The following is a 25,886-nucleotide window of genomic DNA, read 5'->3' as shown; positions in this document are numbered from 1 at the left end:
TCATTTGACGTGGATTTTGATTAGTCCAACATGGAAGGCATCGCAATATGTGTGTTTTTGGAAACCATTTCAAGAGCCATGGTTACTTATCAGCATGCCACCCTGCCCTTTCATTTTTCACCCTTCACCAGAAAACCCAAGATAACAAGGCCTATTGTCGATGAAGTCATTGCAATTCTTGCAGGTGTGAATATGTCGTCCCGGAAATAAGGCATATTCTAATGGAATCTGACGACCTCATTTGGTGGAAAATTGCCAAAGTGGAGGGGAAATAATACAGGCTGACGCAGTTACTCGAGCGAACAGAACGGACAGAGAGTAATCCGGTTCACAATCTAGGGAGACCGCGGTTACTACTATGAGAACGATACCAAACCTAGACAAGACAAGATGCTGATTTCAAATTCGGGTACTTCAGAGTGGATGGTGTGGATAGCGTTGCCTATCGCGTCGATAATTATTTTAGAGAGGGATGGGTGGGCAACTGCATTTTAGTAGCCGCCTGACGTTGCCGACTTACTGGGTCTTGATTATCACGGCGACAAGGTTCATTTCTGACAACTTGAACCGGAAATCAATATTTCTGAAGACCTCCAGTATGTCATTCCTTCTTCCAATATATCAATGAAACTGACTTCCTCTAGATTCATTACTAAAAAGAATGCACAAAGCTACATTCTGGAAACGAGAATCGTACGAGACTCTGTCAAGAACGTTGATAGATATTATCATCTTCGACACTCTGGAAGCCGTCAAAGATAAATGGCAGCATTTCAGTAATCATAGACGTAAAAAGGGCCTCTAATACTTGTGAACTTGCCCATGTCCTGGCGGCCTATATGGTTGGTGTCCAACAAAGACGCATGCGTCTGAAGCCAAGCCGACTCGTAGACACACTCTATGATATTGTCTCCGATGGAATCAACCTGCAGTTCGTGATACTAAACGGAAAGATGCTACGGAAATCAAAAACTTTCTTTATATTATTTTCCTCGGGCCATCCCTGCATCTATCGTTTTGTTTATGCTGCTATAAAATCATCGATTTCTCTATCCCCCCACACAACCTCGGAGCAGCCAGAGATGTCAAGAAACTATTGAATCTGGCACATTTGGCACGGCACTCGGCAGTCTAGATCGAACGTGCAGTCACAAGCAGGAAAAGCATGGAACCAACAGCGTTGAGGAATTTGAAATTATTCGCACTGGAGGTATAGAGGCCGTTTACCTTAATCCGATGTGATCCCCTCGCTGACATTTAACTTCACTTCACGGGTGCGGGTTCGGTTTTCCAAGCGCTCAAGCCTCCGTCGCTAGAGGTTCATTCATGGCAAACGCAGGACCACGATTGCAGGAGCTCGCCTAGACGAGCAGAGAAACGCAAGGGTCATCGCTACAAAGAAGTGATGAGATGAAGTGAGACATCCACTATACGATCGAGAACAAAGCGGACGAACTGCTAGCCACAATTAAAAAAGAAGAAGTGACGCTGGAGATCCTGAAGGCCAATAGTATTGAAATCTTCCTTGGACTCTCTTTTCCATCTGAGACCGAGGTGCTAATATTAGATGTAACAGATATACCACGATAGATGGTAACATGGGATCGCCCTACAAAAAAACACGCCCTCGAATAACAAGGGAAAACAACCCCAGCGTGAGGAACCCCTGACCGAGAAGCCCAAGGAGAGACCCCAGGCCAAACGTCGCAAGCTGCCGCCATAAAATGCTGTAAGATTGGATTTCCATAAATAATTGCCAACTTGACGAGTAATTGCTACCGTCGGTGTCTTAGTCTTCCGGGTCCACGAAATTTCCGGGCATGACCCTGGTATACTCGGATGTTGGCTTGCTGTTGCGAGCAGCAACGCCTATGTCCAATAAGGTTGGGAATAAAAAGCGTCTGGAGGATATCATGGTTATAAAACATATATAAAACATGCTGTCCTGGTAAAGACGTGACTTTATCATCCATTTGTGTGATATTCACTGTCTATTAGCCTTTTAATGAGGATTTAGGTCTAATAGTAGATCATCTTTGTGTGTGAAATATGAATGTAGTTATTACATGAAAGATAGGAGCTGTAAGACTATAAAACTAAAAAAGAAATATAGATAGGTAATATATTTTAACTCTGTGGTAAATATATCAATTGATATATCTCAGAAAAGAAAAATAAAGTGATCACTATTAGCCTTTAATATGATATAGAAAAGCTTGACTTTATTGTTATATCTAATAATAAGAAAGGAACTTAGAAAGTTTAAAAATCTTAAATATCTAATAAATCAACTTCTTAAATTAAAATTAACACAAGAAAGATATTTAGTATATTGTGACGGCTGAACCTGAGGCTATCCCCAAGGGTAGAAGCGGCCTTGTGGCCGGAAGGGAGGCCTTAGACAGGAAAGACATCAACCTTAACCTGCAGTATTAGATCTAGAGATAGCCTTATCCCAGGGCTATAAAAGATTAAGCTGGTTATCTAAGTATATAAAATAAAACCTTTCTATAGATTTTAGTAGTTAGATTCTTTTTTTATACTTATTATTTTAAAGAATTATATTTTTAAATAGAAATTAATATTTTTAGAAAAAGTATATTATATTATAATAAATATTATTATATTTTATTTTTATTTTTTTTATAATTAGTATAGCTAGTACTTAACTATAATTAATACTTTAGTTAAAAATAGACTTTTCTTTATCTTAATCTTTTTATATTTAGTATAGTTTATATAACTATAATAAATATTTTATTAATATTTTAATCCTGAACCTTTATTTATTTTTATTTAAAATTTAGAAATCTTATAAGCTAATATAATAGTAAGGCTAAGTACTGTTAATAGATATCAATATAGTAAGAGCGCTAGTAATAATAATATAAAAGAGCCTAATCACCACTTAATTATTAATTTTAAAGAATTAAAGCTTAGAAATATTTCTAAGAAACTATTTAATAAAGATAGATTCTTTAAGCTTTATAGAAGTGACTTTAGAAATCTATTTAAAGATTTATTTTAATACCTCTTTATTGTCAAAATGTATCAACCGTTCTTTACCAGAATGGGTGTTTGTTGGTAGTATTCTGCTAAATAAGATAGAGATGTCGGTAACTAGGGTTAGGTAGAGAAATATCTCTTGTAAATAAGAGAATATTTAATAGTAATTTATTAATAAGCTAAAAAAGTATAGATGTGACGGCTGAACCTGAGGCTATCCCCAAGGGTAGGAGCAGCCTCGTGGCCGGATGGGAGGCCTTAGGCAGGAAAGGCATCAACCCTAACCTGCAGTGCCAGATCTGAGGATAGCCTTATCCTAGAGCTATAAGGAGTTAAACTGGTTATTTAAATATATAAGATAAAATTTTTCTATAGATCTTAGTAATTAGAATCTTTTTTTATACTTATTATTTTAGAGAATCATATTTCTAAATAGAAATTAAATATCTTTAGAAAAGATATATTATATTATAATAAATATTACTATATTTTATTTTTATCTTTCTTATAATTAATATAGTTAATATTTAGCTATAATTAATATTTTAATTAAGAATAAACTTTTTTTTATCTTAATTTTTTTATATTTAATATAATCTATATAGCTATAATAAATATTTTATTAGTACTCTAATCTTAAACTTTTATTTATTTTTATTTAAAATCTAGAAATCTTATAAGCTAGTATAATAATAAGACTAAATATTACTAATAGATATTAGTATAGTAAAAGCACTAGTAATAATAATATAGAAGAATCTAGTTACTATTTAATTATTAATCTTAAAGAATTAAAGCTTAAAGATATTTTTAAAAGATTATTTAATAAAAATAAATTCTTTAAACTTTGTAAAAGTAATCCTAAAGGTTTATTTAAAGATTTATTCTAACACCTCTTTATATAAAAGAAATAATTAGAAAAGACTCTGTCAATCGGTTCAACAACTCGTCACCAAGATGTGAATCGGGGTGGGTATTCTGCTAATAGAAGGCAAGATGAGAAGTTTGTATAAGGCAATCCTAGGATAAGTAAAGTACTATCGCAATGATAGACTGCAAAGTATATTGAAGAGTAATAATAGTATACTATTTACTTAAAAGAATAAAATACAATAAGCTAGATATATAATAATAAATAAGTGTCTTTATATAGCTAATCCTAAATATAACAAACATAATCAATACTCTATTAGCTATATTCCCTATATAGTTATATACTATAATATACTTTCACTGATATAGTGTATGTACACTATTAAGGTACATCCATACTAGATATACTTATACAGGATAGATAGTTCTATATTAAGTGTATTTGCACAGAAATAGTACAGCTATACTATTTAGGGTATATGTCTACTTAGTATATCTTCACTAAATTAATACATCTGTACTGTCTAGATTATGTGAGTTCCCATGTAGTTACTTCTGTCTTTATTCCTATAATTAGCAAGTCTACTCTATAGGAGTTTCAGGCAGCTTGCTTATGTAAGTAGCGTCTGCTACTTATTGATTGGCTGAGCGTTCACGATTCTTATGACAGACTCTTACTAAGTCTAGTAATAATAATATAAAAGAAATTAATTCTATAAAAGAAGAGATTTAGAATTTTAAAAGTAATTTAGTCAATTATTATTAAGCTATATCTAAATTAATTACTAAGTATAATACTATAATTGCTAATATTTCTTTAGCTAGGGAAGACTATAAAAAGAAAACTACTAAGCTGCTAGATAACTAGTTATTATTAGATAGAATTAATCTTAAATATAAATTATAGAAGATTAATATTAAAAATAAACTAGAAATTAATATTAATTATTATTTAATAGCTTTAGTCTGTATAGTATATATAAAGAGAATATATAAAAAAAAAATAGCTAACTACTTATTTCTATAATTTTAGAAAGACTCAGTATAATATTACTAGAATATTAGTAATATTTTTAAATATCTAAAAATAATCTATATAGATAAGAACTATGTAATTAATATAAAAATAGAACTCTATTATTTAGTAATAAAAGATTTTGTGACGGCTGAACCTGAGGCTATCCCTAAGGGTAGGAGCGGCCTTGTGTAAAGCGTGGGGTGTCTGAAAGACTTATATATGAGGGAGTTGGAACCTACTGGGCTCCAAGGGGGTTCCTACTAGGAGTCGAGGCAGTATATAAAGTAAATAGATATAGGTTATATCGATATAGAATAAACCGCTTGAGCCCCTTCGTCCAGGGAAAAGGGTTCTCAAGCTTATAAGCCTAATCTAAATAAGACCCTACTTCCTAATAGGGTTATATTCCATAAGCATGAGGGGTAGATACATCCTTTCTAATACATCATTTATGATATATTAACTCAACCCTTAGAAAAGATGCAGACCTTTATAAACCAGATCAGGCATTCCCAAGCCTGGCACTTCACAATCCATTTCTCCTGGAAAAAATCGTCCTCAAGATCTTATATACATAGATTAGGAATAACCTTATTATTTAACGTGGTGGTTGCTACGGCAGCCAGCCAATTAAAATAAAAAGCATTATGGTTTCCTAATTCAGAAGACGGTTTAGTATAGTAGTAGATAAGTCCACCCATACATGTATTAACATATAGAAACTCTAAAAATAAATATAGAATATTTCTTATCCACACATAACAACACCTTGATATATACTCCTTGTTGATTCCCCTATTGATTAGTTTCAAGTTAGAAGCTATCACAGACATTTTACTAATCTAAAATCATAGTATTTCTTAAAATCAAGTTTTTTTCTTTATCCTATTCTGCTTCTGCCTCTGTTAGCAATAGCCCCCTGCGTCCCTAAGCCTGTTTATCTTCCAGTTCAGGTGTATATTGACCTATCCTGATGTTATTGTAGAAAACTCTAACCTATTATAGGCCCTCAAGCTCTACTCATCGTAGCTGCAGTACTCACTGTCCTACTCTAGTAAATACTTCTTTAAAAGACTCCTAATCAGCTTCGAGTTGGTTCCTAGTAGAATAGCATAGTAGTTTAGTATCCTAAGTTACCATAGTTATCTCTAAGACTTCTTATAATAGACATCCAGTAATTATTAGATCATTAGCTAATAGGTTTAAATAATAAAAGAATATTTTTACTCCCCCTACCGTCACTACTAAGAAGCTTGACGCATTCCTTGCTATTGTAAATAGTTCAATATAGGCTTTCTTAAATTAACCTTAATTTCCCCCTCTTAATAGACTCCGTCTTAGGGTTTAGGTGGATAGTATATATAATAGATACTAATAGGTATATCTAATTTTTAGGAAGATTCAGATTTATTGTCCCTTAAGCCCGATACCAATATGACTAATCACTTTGAGTCTGGCCTTGCTGGGGATATCACTTCAGCTCTCTTAGCTGAAAATATGGTAAAAGATGCTAATAAGACTCTTTATCATACACAGGCCGCCTCTAAGACATCTATGCCAGTAGCTTCTGCCCTAAATATCTCTAATATCCTTCTATCTAGCAATTAGCTAGACTTTTCAGAATACTATAACTCTTAATCTAAGACTTTTTTGTGTACATTTAGAGTACATGGTCTACATTGATTAACTAGTCAGGAGTCAGCTTGATTAGCAAGAGTCTTTTTTATATACTTTAATACCATCCTTATAGCGGATAAATACTTAGTACTTTAGCAGAGCCACCTCTGTTTACGTTATATAAAACTGATAGACCACTACTAGAATTTCTATATGTAGTATCTATTAACAGAAAAATATTATCGCTGTTCCTATTTAGAAGTAAAATATAATTCTATACCAGATTTATAGTTAGCCTTATTCTATATTATATAAATAATATTCCGCTTAAATATATCTTCAGAAACTATTCAGACAGCTGCCAATTAGGTTCAGGTTATTGAGAGGACGCTCTATAAAGAGCTATCCTCATCACTCTCTTAATTATGGATTCGCTTGCTAGGACCATCCAAGTTGGACTAAATCGTAACATTAGAAGCCCGCCTTAACCAGATTAAAGATACTATAGACTAGATTCTTTAAATCTTGAATTAGTAAGTAAGTATAATCCCTTTTTAGTGTTTATTTTCAATGAGGCTTTTGCCTAGTTTAGTATTGATAGTAATAGAATGAATATTTTGGCATTACGCCTGCCGCTGTCTCTGCTGCTCTTATTTCCTCTGCCGCCTGCTGCTATGGCGGTGTTTTATAGAGTCCTTCTATGTGGGATAATCCTTCAGGATAGTAGTTTAGTCTTAGTGGTTGGTTTTCTTTTGTTTTTTTTTTTGAATAATGAAATCTTCTTTCTTGTTGTGCAATTTCCTCGTAGAATCCTTATTAAACCTGAAACCCAGTAGGAAAAATAGGAAGAGTGATTCTAGAGCGCAGCTGGTTTCCTCTTATAGCTAAGTAGTAATCCTTGTTGGTGGTGCTAAAGGATATAGTAAAGATGAAGAAGTTATATTTATATACTAGAATAGTTCTAAGTTAGAGCCTTTATAGCTCCTAGTCAGCTTTGAATAGAAGGCTCTAAAGTGATAAAGACTAAAAAATCTATTCTTAAAAAAAAGGTCTATCTTTTTTTTACTTTATAGGCTGTCAACTAGTAATATTCCTTAAAAAGTTTTTTTGTATTGCTGAGGTCTTTTTTATCCAACTATTTATTCTTATAAGAAGGATATCTAAGCTATTTTACTAAGTACTTGGTTCGTCCGTGGTAGATATAATAGTTAATAATAGCTTTGATTTCTTATTCTTCTTTGTCATCTATAATAATTATTTATAGTTCCTGTTCACTTTTTTCTTCTCTCTATAGATAATACAGTTCTAATAAGGAGATATAGAAAATAGAGTGAATTCAATACTAATTCGTCAGTAGTCAGAGCTGGTAAGCTTGCTTTTCTATTTTTTTAATAACCTTAAAGCTTCTTTTATATAGGAAGTCAAGCTTCTTGTTTAGCCTAAAGAATTTAAGGTTTTTTATAGATAACAGTATCTAGTTATCTATAGTATACTCTTTTGGTTAATGACATTTATTATAATAGATAGCTTGCATCTTGGTTGCTTCTTCAAAATAAAGCTTTATCTGTTCTCTAATTTTTTTTAATTTCTTGACGCGCTCTTGTGTTAATTAAACTATGGAAGATTTAATATGGTTATCAAAGGAAGGCTTTAGGTCAAAGCCAATTAGGCCTCTAAATAGGGTCATTCTAGTACTTGCATGTTTCAAGTTATTATAAATAAATTAAGCTACTGATAAATACTGTGTCTAGTTATCCTGTCACTGGTTCATATAGTAGCGTAGATAGTATTCTATAATCTGGTTCAATCTCTTTGTCTGGCCATCCGTCTGTAGGTAGAAAGCAGTGCTTAATTATCACTTGATTCTGAACTGATATATTAGTTTAGACTAGAATCTGCTAGTAAAAAATAATCCTTGGTCAGTAATGATGCTATCTAGGTAGTTATAGATATTGAAAACTTTTTTAGTTATTATATCTATAAGTTCTTTAGTATTAATACTCTTCTTATAAAGAATATAGATACCTAGCTTAGTAAAGTGGTTGATAATAACTAATATAGAGTTATAAACTTCTTTCTAAAGTCTATTTAGAGACAGGTCTATAATAAAGTCTATAGACAAGCTTTTACTCAGTCTTAAGGGGACCAGTAATGATTGTAATTAATTATAAGATTAATATCTTTATATTTTTATAAGCTAATATATCTTATAAGTATAAATATACTTGTCTATATCTTAGTTTATCTTAGATTAATAATACTTTTAACTTATTAAGTTAAGAGTTCTTATGACACTAAAATGACCTATATATAGATAGTTATGATATAACTTTATAAGTTTATTTTACAGAGCTATATCCTCTAGTATATATACCTTCTTATAGTAATATAAAAGACTATTCTTAGTACTCTAAGCCACCTTTAAGTTTTTAACTCAGTTCCTAGTTGCTTTCAAATCATTTCCAACTCAATTCTTAGACGAGTCTATTAATTTAGATTTGGAAATCTTATCCACCAGAACTATTTTCTACTAAAAAAAGATATCCTTTTTCTATAGCTTCTATATTAGATCCACAGTTAACAGCATTAAAAAGCTAAAAATATCCTCAGCTTATATTACTTTAAATACAAGTCTTCTTTAGCAATAGCAGGCTCTAAAAATCTAATTATCTATATACAAATCCATACTAAAGCTCTCCTCTCAGGATAAGCTTACCTTACTAAGACTATCCTCTAGAGATATTAAGCTTATCAGCCTTATACCAGACTCTAATATATTTAATTTCAATTTGTGTTGCAAAATTAGTAATAATCTAATATCTTCTTCTTCTTCCCCATCTTTAAAAAAGTCTAGATATCGGGATAGAGTATCTAAAGAATTCTTTACCCCAGACTTATATTTAATCTTAAAATTATAAGCCATTAAAAGCTGAGTCTATTTAGTCTGTTTTATATTCAACTTCTTTGCAGTAAAGAAGTAAGTTAAATTATTATAGTCTGTCTATATCTTAATAGGATGCTTGCTATCTTTAAGATAGTAATATTATTTCTAAAAAATAAATATAATTACTTCTAATTCCTAGTTATACACCAACTAATAACGTTCTATCTTATTATGTTTTTAGCTTAAAAAAGTAACTAGATATTAGTATATTTAGTTTCTAATTAGTTCTAAGTTAGAGCCAACCTAGATCCTAATAGGATCTGTATTATAGCCTAATTATAGAAGTATAGCTCCTCTTCCAACCTTCAAGATATCTATAATAATCTTGATTCTCTTCTCTAGGTTAAAATATCTTACTACTAAAGGACTTTTAAAAATATTATAAAGCTCTTCAAAAGCCTTTTTTGCTTCTAGAGTCAGTTTAAACCTATAAGTCCCTATTTTAGGATCTTCTTTAAATATCTCAGATAGTGGTGCTATTATAGTTAAAAAGCTTCTTATAAATTTTTTAAAGAATTTAGTAAAGTCTAGGAAAACTTGGATTTTCTTTATAGACTTTGATTCAGACCAGTTCTAAATAACTTTAGTTCGTTTGGTATCTATCGAGGTTCCTTGCTTGTTAATGACATAACCTAGGAATTTTACCTTCTACTAATGAAAACTGCACTTTAAAGCTTTTGCATATAGTCAATAGTCTCTGAGCCTCTATAGAACCTATTTAACATACTTTATATATTCTTTTTCTAATTATGAATAAATCAAGATATTATCAAAGTAAATAATTACAAAATCATCAATAAGGCCTTTTAAGGTATTATGAATATAAGATTGAAAGATCATAGAGACATTAATCAATCTAAATAATATAACTAAATACTTATAGTGCCTATACCAAGTTCAGAAAGCTGTTTTCCACTCATCTCCGCGCTTAATTTTTATCTAGTGATATACATCCTGGAGATTAATCTTAGTAAAGCATTTAAATCCTATTAATCAGTCCAGCATCTCGTCTATCTTTAATAGAGGATAATAATTTTTAACTATAATCTCATTAAGACCACAGTAATCCACATAAACGCATAAAAAGCCATCTACTTTCTTTATAAATAAAATAGATACACCAGCTAGGCTTGTTAATTCTCAGATCCAACCCTTTTACTACATCTCTTCTAAGTATATACACAGGTGTTCCAGTTCTTTCACTAAACATAGATAAAAAGATCTATAAGAAAGGCCCTTTACACCTAATTATAATATAATCTTATAATTAACATTCTTAAAAGACAGGATTACCACCTCTTTTTCTAAGAATACATCAGTATACTTATTATAAGTATCTAAAAGTTTTCCTTTCTCTAATTTAACTACTTCTATAGATAGAAGAAATATAATTACTATTCTTATCAGCAGTCTAAAGCATCAAGATATCTTAATTTTAATCTTAATAGGCAATTCTTTACTTTTTCAAAATTACCACTTTTGCCCGCGCCAGATAAGGATTATAGGATCTTCATTCCAAAGCTAGGTCTTTCCTAGAATAGCTTTAAATCCAGTTATATTGATTACATAGAACCATAGAAGATAGATCTTTTCTTTCTCCTTTGTATCGATAACTATGGTATTAAGATTAAGAATAGCAAAGCAAATAGTGACCTATCTGTCAATAAATTTAATAGATTATTCTAAGTTCTAAGTCAGCTTCTAACCAGCTTTAAATAGAAACCTATATAATATAAAATTCTTATCTACTCTAATATCAAGTATAGCAGTTATCTTAAATCTTATTTCAGAAAGATTTAATCTTATATAAATTAATATAATAAAGTTCTTTAAGTCTTCTTTCTTTCTTAAACTAGCAACTATAGACAGTCTTTATTAGGTTTACTCTTTATCAAACTATTTCTCAGTCTTCTTTTCCTTTTTTATATAGGTAGCATTTAGTTTTAGAAATAAAATTAGATTCTTTTTAACAATTTTAGTAGCTTTATACTTAATAGTATAATAGCTAATATAATTATAACAATAGCAGATCACTATTAACTTATCTTTATTCTTTAAAAAAGATTTTTATTTTTTTTAAGATTTCTCTTAGTTATTATAATCTAATCTATTTTTTTACTTCTAAGTCAGCTTTAAGTCAGAATCTTCTTAATTCTAAGTTAGACCTTAGCCTTCAGAGTAATTATTATTCTTATTTTCAGTTTTTCTTTCTAATTTCTGTTTTTACTTCTTAATTTAATACAATCATTAAGCAGTAGTAATTAGATCTAAAAACTTTACTAGGAGAGTATCTATTCTTATAATATCTAAATAGATCTTTGACAATAGCTTTGCTAGGAAGATTTAATATTTAAAAAGATCTTTAGCTAGTAAAGACTTACTACTTTCTTTTCTCACTTTCTTGTAGAAGATTAAGAATTTAAAATAAAAAGCCTTAAGATCTTATCTATTTAACTATATTAAGCTTAATAAAGCTATAGTGTTGTTAATTCCTCAGTTCTAGAAGGATTCAATCTAGTCCTCTAACCAGGTTTAGAAATCATTAAAGATAAAAGATTATAAGTTAATCAAATTTTTCTTCTCTCTTTATTAGATGTAGTAGTCTTTATCAAGCTAAGCAGCAGTATATTAGACTTTACTTGCTTTGTCAGAATAGGACTAGAAACAACTTGAGATATTGTTTTCTATATCTTTAATCTATTCCTTAAATTCCTTAATTAATTTTAAAGTGAAGCACTTAAGATCTGGAATCTTAATATCATAATGTTTACTAGTAATCATGTACAATAGTTTAATGGTTCTAAGTTTTTATATAAAAGTCTACAGCATCTCTATAGTTATATTAACCTGTAGAACAGCTTATAAAGATAATTCTTTAGAAGTTGTATTCTACGCCAGTTCAATACTAGTATAGTCTTGAGCCTCTTCCTCCTTATATATAAATCTTAGGTTAAGAACTAGAACAGTTCTTAGTTCATTCAGTATTAAAGAAGTTATGCCTTGTGTAGTCATTATCATCTCAGAATTGATTTAGATCCTTGTGGAAGTGGTTTATAATATAAAGTGTAGAATGTCTAAAAGACTTATATATAAAGGAGTTAAAATCTACTAGGCTCTGAGGGGGTTCCTACTAGGAGTCGAGGCAGTATATAAAGTAAATAGATGTGACGACGAGTCGATTCCTATCCTCTAAGAGTACTCTGCAACGAGAAAACCAAACATAAGAAGGGAAAAAGGAAGAGAAAGAACCTCCCCTACTAGTTACATAAGAAATATTCCTTTGTATACATCAGTCTATTCCCTTTATAGTTCCGCATGAGGTTATTCTCATCTCAGTACCACTCTCAGTTCCCTTTTCCTAGTAGTGCCTCAGGCCGCCACTGCTGGTTCCTGAGGCCTGGGTTAGGACCGTCACACTACCCCCTCTTCTAGGCTATGCTTGCTCTTAAACATACTGTTATCTCCTCCATCTAGTACAAATCTGTCCTTCTTCACTGCCTTCAACCATTTCTGGAGGTGTTTCAGTGGTCCTAGCTTCTTTAAGTAGCAGTCATAGTACTCCTTCAATATAATAGAAGTGTTCTTAAAATTTCCAGCTAGATATTACTCCATATCAATATCATGACTTAACCATTTTATCTAGTAATAAAGCTTTTTTCAATATACCCAGACGTTTAATACTTTTTCAACCATCCACTCATCCTGTCCATTTACCTTAATAGACTCTGCCAGCTCTTCCAACTGTCCTAATAATGATTCTATGATTGCCACTTGTCTCAGTTTCTCTAGTAAGAATACAGGATGCATATTAATCCCATCCGGCAATTCCAATTCAAAAGAGTTACCAATTCGCTTCTTAATTCAGTATAGACTATTTGCCTAGATATCCAGCTTTCTATTAGACTACCCTATTTCCTAGTACTTCATAATAACCATGACATAATCATCTATATCAAAGTTGAGTAATCAACGCTTCCTATTAGCCATTAACTGCTGTCGCTCCTAACTCTTCTAGAGATTCATCCTTATCACTTTCCAGACACTATATATTCAACCTAGCCATAATTTAGCATCCTCTTCATTCAGAGTTAGTTTTCTTAGTGGTTTAGATGACTTCCAATCGAATAAGGTATATAGCTAGTATTCCCTCTCAACCATAAATGGCGACAGTCCAATTAACTCTTAAGGTAAGATTGCTACTATATAATCTATCATTGGTAACCAGTCTGACCAGTCATCCTGTACATAGTTTATAAATACTCTTAGCTTCTATGATAAGTACTGGTTAGTAATCTCTGTCTGTCTATCGATCTAAGGGTAATAAACAGTTAATAACTTCAACTTAATTCTAAGGCAGCAGCACACCTCCAATCAGAATTCTAACATAAATTAATCACCTCTGTTTAATATAATAAAGTCAGAGAATTCTATCTAGTAGAACATATTCTTTAACTATAATCAGATTATTTCTTTGGCTATAGTCTCTTTCTGACAAGGTATTGATACTAATACTTTACTAAGTCAGTCTATAATTATAAATACTGTATTATATCCTTTATAGTTCTATAAATAAGTTATAAAATCTATTAAGATATATTACTAAAGTTAATCTAGAATAGATAACAGATTTAGCAGTCTAGGAGACAGGTCTTTCTAAGTATTTGTCTACTTATATACTATACAGTTGTCTAGGTAATAGTTTATATCCTTACTCTATAACTTCTAATAATAGCATTCTTTAACTAAGCTCTGAGTCTTTGTCCTTCTAGAATAAATAGTAGATAATTAGTGATAGATCTTATTTAATAAATATATATACAGGTCTCTTTCTTTAGGAATATATAAATAGCCTTTGAATAGTACTATCTTATTAATAATTTATCAGTTCTCTTTCAAGTACTCTATTTATTTCTTTACTTTAACTATGACAATATATTGCTTATTAGCTATTATAGCGCGAGGCACTAGATCAATCCTAGCCATGATTATATAGACTTCTGCTCCTAGGTTATTAGCCTATAGATACTTTCTGCAGTTCAGCTCCTCAATAATTCTGCTATTTAAGACTTTTTCTAAGAATAAAATCCTTTTTTAATAATCCAGATTACCTGCTTTATTACTATATTATTAGATCAAGATATCCACAAGTACATTGGCCTTACCTAGTCAATACTTTAAAGTAAAGTAAAATTTATACAAGAATTCACACCATCTCACCTATCAAGCATTTAATAACTTTATAGACATAAAATATTCAAGAGCTTAGTAATTAGATAGAATCTCAAACCACTCCTCTCCTTAGAGCTCTATCAACTCAGGTCTCCATTCTTTCAGGGCCTTAATAATCGCGAGCATCTTCTTATCATAAATATTGTAGTTCCTCTTAGCTGGTATCATTATTGCCAAGTAGAATACTACCAGATACCATTTATTATCCTCATAATACTGCGATAAGACCACTGCGACCATCCTATCAGAGGCATCTATTTCTACCTATGTTGATTGTTCTAGTTGGTAATAGTATAACACTAAAGTCTTAGTTAACAACTTCTTTAGCTTTTTAAATACCAGTTTACAGTTACTGTCCTAGATAAAGGAGATATCTATCTAAGTTAGGCGATTCAAGAGTTTGGCTATCTAACTATATTCCTGTATAAACTTTCAGTAGAAGTTGTAGAATCTTAGAAATGATTATACTTCTTACACAGTTCTTAGAGCTATCTATTTCAGGATAATATTGATCTTAGTTAGGTCAACCTTGATTTCTTCTGGCGTGACGATGAATCCTAGATACTATATGGTTTTAATATAGAATTTGTATTTATAGATTATAGCTTACAGCCTAGCTACTCTTAATCTTTCTAGTATGAATTTTATATATATCTAATATTTAAGCTTATTCTTACTATAAATCAGTAGGTTGTTAATAAATGCTACTAGAAACTTATCAAGACAGTCTATAAAGATATCATTTATTAGTCGCTAAAAAGTTGTTGGTCTATTTATTAATCTAAAAGATATTACTTTGTACTTGTATGTTCTATATCAATATCAGAAGGTTGTCAAGTCCTCTAACTCCAAGCTCATTCTGATATGATGGAAACCTTGCTGTATATCTAATTTGGTGAATATCTTTGTCTTGCTCAGCTGTTTAAAGACTTCTTTAATTAGCGGTAATGGATATTAGTCTTTCTTAGTCAGAGCGTTCAGCTTCTGGTAATCCACGCAGAATCGAAGTCCTCCATCTAGCTTAGATGCTATGAGAATTAGTAATATAAAGAGTATATTACTAGGCATAATAAAATCTTTATTTAGATTGTCCAGGATATATTCTCACACAGCCTTAAGCTCTTTTAGGTTTATTTAGTATAAAAGGTTGTAACCTAGCTCTTACTCGCTGGTTAACTTAATCTAATAATTGTAGCTTTTATAATCTGGAAGCTTATCTGATTCCTATTTAGAGAATACATCTGCGTATTCCTGATACCTTTTAGGTAGTTTCTGCCTAATCTTAGCAAGCTCTTTAATTTCTAGGTAGTCTTCCTATTTATTCTGTATAATCTTTTTGATTTTATGGAAGCTTATCATGAAGGTGGTTATATTCTTATCCTTTAAGTATCTTATAAATCCTGTAGCCCTAATAAGTGCTATCTATACCTTAGGCTTTGGTTTTATAGGCTTAGCTTGTTTCTGGCAGTATATTAGATTTGTTTTTTCCTTAAAGAGATTATTATATATGCTGCTTAACTGTTAATTTATTTTTATTAATGCTATGAGCTGTTTTTTTCGGTGGCTGGTCTAATGTGATCTGGGGATAGTATCTATAGGTATAGTCTTATATAATGCTTTATCAGTAGCCTTCTATCTGATTTCTTCATTAAAGAGACTATCTTGTTGATTGACATTCTTCTGATGCTCTATGGAAACTTTCTTTGGTTAAGAGAGGATTGCTTTAGGGATAAAAAGGTCTTGTTTAGATAACAGCTTATCCTTTAAGAAAACCTTTTCTAGCTAGAGTAATTGATGATAGCGACAGTCTATTAAAATACTGTGCTCTGCTATCCATATTTGTCCAAAGATGATATTATGTTTCTCTAGCTTTAATATTAAAAAAAGAAGATACTGCTGTACTTGTCCTTATATCTTTAAAGTCAGGCATATTAGATATGTAATTGGTGCGGTTATCTTGCTATTATACTCTTTTACTATACAGGGTTGTTCTAAGAGGATTATATGAGTTTGGAAATAGTGTGTGAGCTTCTTGGTAAGAAAAATATTAAGGAAAGTATAACTATTTGTTCTAGTATCTATTAATGCTTTAGTAGTAATAGAAAGTCTATTCTTAGCTAATTAAATAGATAAGACTAGATTATCCTGCTTTTTCTTTAATAACTGGAAAAGGTCTAAAGATGATAAATTAATACTTGTAATGCCTAGAGAGGAGTCTTTCTCTAGGTATAGTTATTTTCTAACTGACTTTTTAGTAGGCTGATTTCCTTAAGATTCTTTAGTTTTGGTGTTTTCTTCTTCAAAGGATAATTAAATGCTCTATGCTCTGGTAACTTATAGTTAAAGTACTTGTTTTCCTTTATTAGCTTCTTTTGTTCTAACTATAGTAAGTCTTCTGATCTATTCTTTGCTTTTGGAGTTATTGGATTTAGGTAGCTCTTGTTAGGTCTAGGGTATGTATTGGTCTTACATGGGTATACACATTTCTTGCTGGTATTAATCTGCTTAAGATAATTAGTAGTAATACTATATTCCTTGATAAATTCCTAGTATAAGATGTATAGATTATTACTTTCTTTAATTATTGTATGCTGCAACTTAAAGAATAATTTGTAGAATAGGTCCTTTTTCTATTTACTAGTGGTCAAGCCTGCATTCTAAGCAAGCAGTATGAATTGTGAGAGAAAAAGTTAGAACTTAATATCTCTTATTATAAGACGTCGCAGTTCTATTTTGACATTGATGACCCTATTGGTGTTCTAGTACAGAGTACGAAGGTAGTTAAAGATATTATCTATATTATAATATTGATTAGGTGAGTCCTTTCTTATGTAAACAAGTAGATAATTTGCTGTTTCTTCTTTATATATGCTCTTCACATAGGCTATATGTATCTGGGTAGTAGGATAGTGGTTAGTATTGGCTTTAAGCTTTTCTTTAATATTGATAAGCTATAATTCAAACTTAGGGTCTTTCTTATCTATTAGTATCTGTTTATCTAGTAACTTAGTATTTTTGGTATGCTTCCTTTCTAGAGCTAGAGTATTCTATCTAGTTCTATTAGCTCTATTCTGAGTGGTGTTATATTTCTTAATGAACTTCCTCATAGCAGCTGTCTAGTCACGGATAGTCTACTTAAGGTTGGTGATTTCGACTATCAGACTTTGCTATTCTTTCTTATTTTAGATCCTTAGATCCTCTGTTTACTATATACTCTTATCCTGTTATTTATATATTTAGTTAAACAATCTCTAGGGATTAATACGGTAAAATGACAAAAATTTTTATTTATTCATCTATATAGGTAATAGATATTTATTTAGCTTAAAGTCCTTCAGACCAAAGATCAAACAACATCCCAGTGCTTCACTCAACTCATTTACTTCTATTAGGTCTATCTATGCCTCTTATACTAGTCCTTAGTAATCCTCATCTATACTTACTGATCGTACCATTTTAGTCTTCTAAACTCAGCAATAATACAATAAAAGGATCAAGATATAGCTTAAATAATAGTTAGATTACTAATACTACTATACAAGCTTTACAATTTTAAATAAAAGATAAAGAAAGTAATATTTGGTTTTATGTGACGACAAGTCAATTTCTATCCTCTAAGAGTACTCTGCAACAAGAAAACCAAACATGAGAAGAGAAAGAGAAAAAGAAAGAACCTCCCCCGCTAGTTACATAAGAAATATTCCTTTGTGTGCGTCAGTCTATTCCCTTTATGGTTCCGCATGAGGTTATTCCCATCTCAGTACCGCTCTCGGTTCCCTTTCCCTGGTGGTGCCTCAGGCCGCCACTGCTGGTTCCCGAGGCCTGGGTCAGGACCGTCACAATAGATATGGGTTATATCAATATAGAATAAACCACTTGAGCCCCTTCATCCGGGGGAAAGGATTCTTAAGCTTATAAGCCTGATCTAAATAAGACCCTACTTTCTAATAGGGTTATATTCTATGAGCATGAGGGGTAGATGCATCCTTTCTGATGCATCATTTGTGATATATCAACTCAACCCTCAGAGGAGATGCAGGCCTTTGTAAGCCGGATCAGGCATTCCCGAGCCTGGCACTTCACACCTTGTGGCCGGATGGAAGGCCTCAGACAAGAAGGACATCAACCCTAACCTATGGTGCCAGATCTAGAGATAGCCTTATCCTAGGGCTATAAGAGGTTAAACTGATTATCTAAGTATATAAGATAAAATCTTTCTATAGATTCTAGTAGTTAGATTCCTTTTCTATATTTATTATTTTAAAGAATTATATCTCTAGATAGAAATTAAATATTTTTAAAAAAGATATATTATATTATAATATTTATTTATTTATTTATTTAATCAAATTTAACGTCTATACCGAGCCCTAGGCTATGACAGACAGCGATTCGTGTGGATTAGGCCTGCTTATAGGGGTTGCCCCCTATAAACCGGTGCCTCTACCCCCATTGGATCCATGCTTTCAAGGTATCTTGCACTTTCCTCGCCCCAAGCCACTTATATGCGCAGGACGATTCGGGGGCTTATAGTGGGTGGCAACCACTACCCCCTCCTTATGGCCACTAACGTTTGGGCGTTGCCTACAATAGCGGGCCGCCCCTGCCCGCTATCCTTCCCCCTCTCGCTCTCCCTCATCCAGGGCCTCAATGCCCCAATTATCAGTCTTATAGGCCTGCTCCCAGGCCTGTTGGTTATCCTCTCGCTCCCTAATGGCCCCTATAAACGCCAGCAGCGCTGTAGTGGCCTTTGGGTCCTGGAATAGGCGTGCTTCGGGGCACTGCTCGCTATCCTGCAGGGCCTTTACCCCCGCTTCGGCCAAGCCGGCATATAGTTTTTCCCGCTGGTGGCACCACTGTCGACAGTTTGTAAGAAGGTGTCTTACCGTCTCAGTCCCCCTAGAGCACCCCAAGCAATTAGGGAAGTCTCGGGCCTTAATTCGGTGCAAATAGGCCCCAATTGGTGCGTGGCCAGTCTTGAACTGGTAATATCGCCGCGCTAGGTGCTTGGGGGTGTTCGCCAACATTGGGCCAAGCTTCCATCCCCGGGGGGGATAGTAGGCCTGGCTTGCCCGCTGGGCACGCTTTGCAAGCTTTGCAGCAAGCCAGTTGGCCCTGGCAGCTCTATAAGCTTCGGTACAGGCCCGTTGAGCATGTGCCAGTGAGATGCCCGAGTATTTGCCTGTTCGGGGCTTCCCCGCAGCTTTCTTGGCGGCTTTATCGGCCTCTTCGTTGCCTGGGACCCCCTTATGGCCTGGCACCCAGCATATAGTAACCCTGCGGCCGGTGGCCTGCAGTTCCTTGGCTAGATCATGTGCCCGCAGCGCCAGGGCTTGGCCAGGGCCTGGCTGGGTATGCTGAAGCCTGCCTATAGCGGCTTGAGCATCGAGAAACACCCTAATTGGCCCTCTAAGATTCTCTGCCAGCGCCCACTCTAGGGCTTCGACTACTCCTATTAGTTCTGCATCAAAGACTTCGAAGCCTGCGCCCAGGGGAGCTAGGCGCGACCTCCAGGGGCCAATAAGTGGCTTATAAGCTACCGCAGCGCCTACGCGCTGATCGTCTAACCTGGAACCGTCTGAGTAAAGGTCAGTGTTCCCTATCCCACTTAGGGGGTCTGAGGCTAATTGCATAGCGGTTTCAGGGGAGTCTATCCTGAAATCTAGTGGTATAGACCTATTACCAGGCTCTATTGTACGCTCAAAGCCCTGGGAGGGGTCGGCGGTCAAGGCCTCTCGTAGCCTGCGGGCCAGGCCCATGCCCAGCTTCCAGGGGCCTCGGCGGGTTGGTGTTGCCCAAGCTCGGTCTTCTAGCGGCTGCTCTCCAGGCTGTGCATGGGCGTCTCCCTCCCTAAGCGTTATGGGGAGTATTTCTGCTGCTGGATGCCCCTGGGGAAGTCCTAGGAGTCTCAGGGCATACCGCCGCTGTTTACTATCTAATAGGGCCTCTGCTGGTTCCAAAGCTGCCTCCCTTATAAGCGGTCCTAATGGGGTGGACTTCAGCATGCCTGTGACTGCCCGGGCCTGGTTATTAATTAGGCCCTGCAGTCCTTCTAGGCAGTTCTTTTGCCCATGCCACCAAAGCTCGGCCCCATAAAGCGCCACTGACTGCGCGGTGGCCTTTTGGATTCGCCATGCCAGGCCTGGGGGGAGCCCCTGGGCCTTGCACAGTGCCCGCACTCGTCTTTCAGTATTTTGACCTTTTTGCAGGCGGTACTTATAGTGGGCTTTGAGGGTAAGCTTTGGATCTAGTAAGACCCCTAACCACCGGATGGCTGTTGGGGAGAATGCCACTAAAGCGTCTCCTACCTGCACCCTAGCTTCCTGGACCTGATTTTTATGTTCCCTGCTGGTGGCCCTAGAGAATAGGATGGCCTCTGTCTTTTTAGGGTCGAATTTGACGCTATCTGCCAGTCCCCACTCAATAGCAGCTTTTGCCGCTGCTTCTAGCTGCCTGCAGATCTCAGAGACCGAGCTTCCCTGGGCTACCAGGCCTATGTCATCGGCATAGGACAGGGCCTTGATCCCTGGCACCTGCTGTTCCATAGCCTGAAACACACCCCGGATATAGATAAGAAAGAGGATTGGGGAGACCGGTGAGCCCTGGGGCAGCCCTGAGTCAATAGGCTGTTCAGGAGCTTTATAACCGTCAATTACGAGGCTGACCCTTCTATTTGTAAGGAAGGATAAGGTCCACCTTATAAGGTCATTGTCCAGGCCTGCAGCTTCCATAGCCTCACTAAGCTTATAGGGGTCAACATGGTCGAAGGCCCCCATAACGTCAATAAAGATAGTGCCTGTGAGAAGCTTTTGAGTCCATCCCTCGTGCACTGTTTGCACGAGGCAGGCCACCGCGTCAATAGCCCCACGGCCCCGCCTGCACCCCATTTGTCCAGGGTGTAAAGCCCCCTGGGCCTCACACCAGTCCGCTATAAGGCCTGCAGCCAGCTTCTCAACAACCTTGCCCAGGCAGCTAAGCAAGCTTATCACCCTCCAGGCCTTCACCTGGGTGTAATCAGGCTTCCCTGGCTTCCGAAGTAGGATGCCTTTAGCGGTCTTCCAGGCCCCTGGGTGCACCCCAAGCCGAAAGCACTGCCTAGCCATCCCTATGATTCGGGGTGAGTCTAGTGCCCAGAGTAGCCGGCATGCTTTAAAATTGAGCCTGTCGGCCCCCGGAGCTTTCTTAATGCTCTGGCTGAATAGGGCCTGATGCACCCGCTCTGGCGTTATAAGCATGTGGGCCTGTCCACCTGGCAGCTCCCCAGGAGGGGAGCTACGGGGGGCGTTAGGAAATGCCATTTCCCTGATTAGGGCTTCTTTATCGGCCATGGTAGTGGCAGGGGGAGCCCCTAGATCCGGGCCTTGGAGTGCTGGGGTGGTGGGATTAGTCCGTGGCTTAGTGTACTGTAGGGCTATCCAACACCTATTAGGATCTCCTGGAGAAGGCTTTTCCAGGCCATCCCTAGGGCCTTTGGGAAAAGGGTTCCCAGTGGGGTTCGAATCTTTTTTCCACTCTTCCTTCCCCCCAGGGCCTCCCTCAGCAAGGAAGACCTCCCAGCAGGTCCTTTTAGCCGCCTTTATTTCATGGTAATAAGCGGTTCTTGCAGCCTTGAATTCGGTGTCGGTACAGGCATGGGCCTGCCACCGCTTGCGGGCTGCAGCCCATAAGCTCCGGGCTTGCCGCAGCTCTGGCTTCCACCACCGCTTAGAGCGTGCACAAAGCCGTACTGCTTTGGCATGCCTATCGAGTACGCTGGTTAGGGTGTCCTGCACCCAATTGGCCTCTCTAGCAAGGTCTTCCTCGGTGCATTGATCACTAAGAGGGGGGTGGCCTACAGCCTCTGAGGCCCAAGCTGCTGTGGCCAGCTTTAGGGCTTCCTCGTTTACCTGCAGAGCTTCTATCTGCCACCCAGTAATCTCCCCGGAGATTCCTCCTGGGGGGGGTTCTAGGGCTTCCCAGGCTAGGACGATAAGCTCATGGTCAGATGTTGTAGGCTTATCCTTATCCACCTCCCAGGCTTGCAGAGGCCCTAGGGTTGGCGAGGATAACGCTAAATCAATAATTGACACCCCCTCGGTCTTCTTATAGCGTGTGGCCTCCCCCAGTGGGTTATTAACATATAGTGAGTGCCGCTCTATAAGCTGTTCCAAGGGCTCAGCGTTAACCCGGCCCTTGGCCAGTGGGTTCCACGAAGGGCTATGGGCGTTGAAATCACCCACTAATAGGCACCTACCCACTATAAGCAGGTCCCAGTCTGCGTCCTCGATGGCCCGGCGTCGTCTAGGGAAGGCCCCTTGCCACCGGTAACTGGCCCCAATCCACACATCATAGCAGTTGACTATTCTAGTGCGTCGGGGGGCATGCCCGCTAATTATTGGTGCTTCCCATATGTCCAGGGCCTGTAAATAGGGGTGGTCTACTAAATCAGTGCGGTTCTCGACCCTAACCGCCCCTATAAGGTCTTTACGGATGGCCATAAGCACCCGTTGATCCCGCTTCTCCCCCCCTGGCCAGTACAGCAGATAGCCTGGGTGGGAGAAGTCATAAGCAATATAAGGCTCTTGCAGGCATATAATGCCTATTTGCCGCTCTATCCCCGCTTCTAGAGCCCCTAAGGTTGCGGGGTAGGTACGGCCGCAATTATGTTGAATAATCAACATTAATAGGGGCTGCAGCTCCAGGCGTTGGTGTTGGACACGGGGATGAGTACGGTAGGGGTGATGTCCCTGGGGCATCTTCCATAGCGTCATCGACCTCCCTAAGCTTTGGGGCTTGGGGGGCGTCCTGGGTAGTGGTTGGGGGAGAAGCCTCCTCAGCAACGCCTTCCCATTCGGTCCATTCAGGGGGGGGAGGGGGCATAACGACCTCTACGCCAGGGAAGCGCTTATGGAGTCGCCGGCGGGCCTCCCGAAGCTTGGGGCACCCCGGGGAATCAGCCTGGTGCTTCCCCCCACAGTTGCCGCATTTAGTGGGTGCATGCAGGCATGGGTGGCCTGTTTGGGCCCTGCAGTCTAGCACGTTGCAGGTGTGCTCTTGGGCTTCATGGGCGCCAGCACACACGGTGCAGAGTGGTGGTCGGGTGCCGCAGCCTCTATAAGTTCGGTGGCCAATGCCGCAGCATCGGGTGCAAACGGTGTCTTTACCCACTTCGTGATAGGGGCTGGTAGGGTGCCTGTTGCCCCCGAAGCGTACGCCCCGGGCGAGTAGCCTGCGGGCGTCATCTAGGCCTCCTACTGTTATAACGATAGTAGAGAAACGCTGCTTATTAGTCTGGATAGCCGCTATCGGCTTGATCCAGGTAGGGTTTCTCATTAGGGTGCATGTGCCCCCTAATTCAATTTCTTCCCTGGCTAGGCCTAGCCCTGAGGCGCTATAGCGGGCTACCGGCACCGCATGCACCTTAATCTTGTGCCACTGTTGGTCTGCTTCCACTGAGATGACTGCGGGGTCGACCCGGTGGCAGGCAGCCACTAATAGGTCCTTATAGGCTGGTAATAGCGAGCCTACGGTGCTTCCTTGGTCCAATAGGGCTGAGATAGCCCCTGATTCGGTGTAATTGGCGTCTATTACCCTGGCGAAGTTCGGGAAGCCTGCCTGGGCTAGGCAGCGGTTAAGCTGCAAGATGACATCGGCTTTAGACTTTCTAGGGGCGGTGCGGCCATTTTCACGCCTAAATATAAGCCTGCGGTCTCCCTTGTTGCTTCCGCGAATAGGCTTCAGGCTCCCTGGGTCCATTTGGACTTTTGGGGGCTGGTTCGGGGAGTAAGCCCGTTTTTTTGTAACGATTTGCCACTCCTGGGCATTGCTGGCCGCTATATCGGCCCACTGGGGGCCTGCTGCGGGCTTCACCCCAGGGGGTGGTTTTGATATCGGGGGTGAGGCTCTGCGTGGCTCTATGGGCTTAGCGGCCCTATTCGGGTTAGCTTGGGGGCCATGGGCGACCTCTGCAAACGTCGTCCCCTGGGATGGCAGAGGCTGTCGTGGGCCCTGGCGGTCGCCCCCTGACGATAGGGGCTTTAGGGGGTGGTTTGGGGCGTTCGGGGAGGCCTGTTGAGCTTCTAGGGTTGAGAAACGGCGCTCCAGAGCGCCCAATTGGCCTGTGAGGCGCTGCTCCATAGCCTCTACCAGAGAGGTCATATAGGCCTTCATAGCGGCCATCTCCGCGTGCAGCGCGCTATTGCTGCTTGCAAAGTGGCCTAATAAGGCCTGTTCCATGTCCTTGTAGGCTGGGCCGATTAGGGCCTTCATGGGGGCTCTTTCTGCCCCGTCAGGGCTGTGTTCCTGTAGTCTCTTCCCTAGAGTTTTAGGTGCTTCCTGGGAGCCTGGCACGCTGCTTAGGGGGGGAAACAACTCCCTAGGGTTGATTTCCAGGCTAGGCAAGAAGCCCTCGCTCTGAGGGACTGTTGCACTTGCCTCGGGGGGCGCTGGTGGTGCTGTCCCCGCTGGGGTGCCTATATAGGCCCCTACGGGGTTCACCAGACCTAGCGCCTGCCCCCCTGGGTCTAGGGGGTGGTTGTCGATATTGGGGAGTCCAGGGGCCATAGCGAAGCCCTGGATGCCTTCCAGTAGCATTGAATTTCAAAAGGTTGATTTTTGATTTTCCCGGCGGGTTTGCTATATTATAATAAGTATTATTATATTTTATTTTTATTTTTCTTATAACTAATATAGCTAGTACTTAGCTATAATCAACACTTTAATTAGAAATAGACTTTTCTTTATCTTAACCTTTTTATATTTAATATAGTCTATATAGTTATAATAAACATTTTATTAGTACTCTAACTTTAAATCTTTATTTATCTTTATTTAAAACCTAGAAATTTTATAAGTCAGCATAATAACAAAACTAAATATTATTAACAGACATTAATATAGCAAGAGTGCTAGCAATAATAATATAGAATAGTCTAGTTACTATTTAACTGTTAACCTTAAAGAACTAAAACTTAGAGATATTCCTAAGAGACTATTTAATAAAGATAAATTCCTTAAGCTTTACAAAAGCGACTCTAGAGATCTATTTAAAGATTTATTTTAATATCTTTCTATATAGAAGAAATAACTAGAAAAAACTTTTACTAAGTCTAATAATAATAACATAAAGAAAATCAACTTTATAAAAGAGGAGATTTAGAATCTTAAGAATAATCTAGCTGATTATTACTAGACTATATCTGAACTAATTACAGAGTATAA

General features: G+C 37.3%; 2 protein-coding genes across 2 annotated transcripts; both read right to left on the bottom strand.

Annotated features, from left to right (window-relative positions):
- Positions 1-19,297: 19,297 nt before the first annotated feature.
- TRUGW13939_01054 (uncharacterized protein) lies at positions 19,298-23,164 on the bottom strand (the record flags this gene model as incomplete). Its single annotated transcript, XM_035484260.1, has 1 exon — positions 19,298-23,164. The coding sequence occupies one exon, from the start codon at positions 23,162-23,164 to the stop codon at positions 19,298-19,300; it is 3,867 nt and encodes a 1,288-aa protein (XP_035340153.1).
- A 163-nt stretch (positions 23,165-23,327) lies between these two features.
- Positions 23,328-25,259, bottom strand: TRUGW13939_01053 (uncharacterized protein; the record flags this gene model as incomplete). Its single annotated transcript, XM_035484259.1, has 1 exon — positions 23,328-25,259. The coding sequence occupies one exon, from the start codon at positions 25,257-25,259 to the stop codon at positions 23,328-23,330; it is 1,932 nt and encodes a 643-aa protein (XP_035340152.1).
- Between the last annotated feature and the right edge of the window lie 627 nt (positions 25,260-25,886).

The sequence above is a fragment of the Talaromyces rugulosus genome, chromosome I (assembly GCF_013368755.1).
Source record: "Talaromyces rugulosus chromosome I, complete sequence".
Classification (NCBI taxonomy): domain Eukaryota; kingdom Fungi; phylum Ascomycota; class Eurotiomycetes; order Eurotiales; family Trichocomaceae; genus Talaromyces; species Talaromyces rugulosus.
Note: the sequence above shows the minus strand (reverse complement) of the source record. Positions and strands in the feature narration are given on the sequence as shown.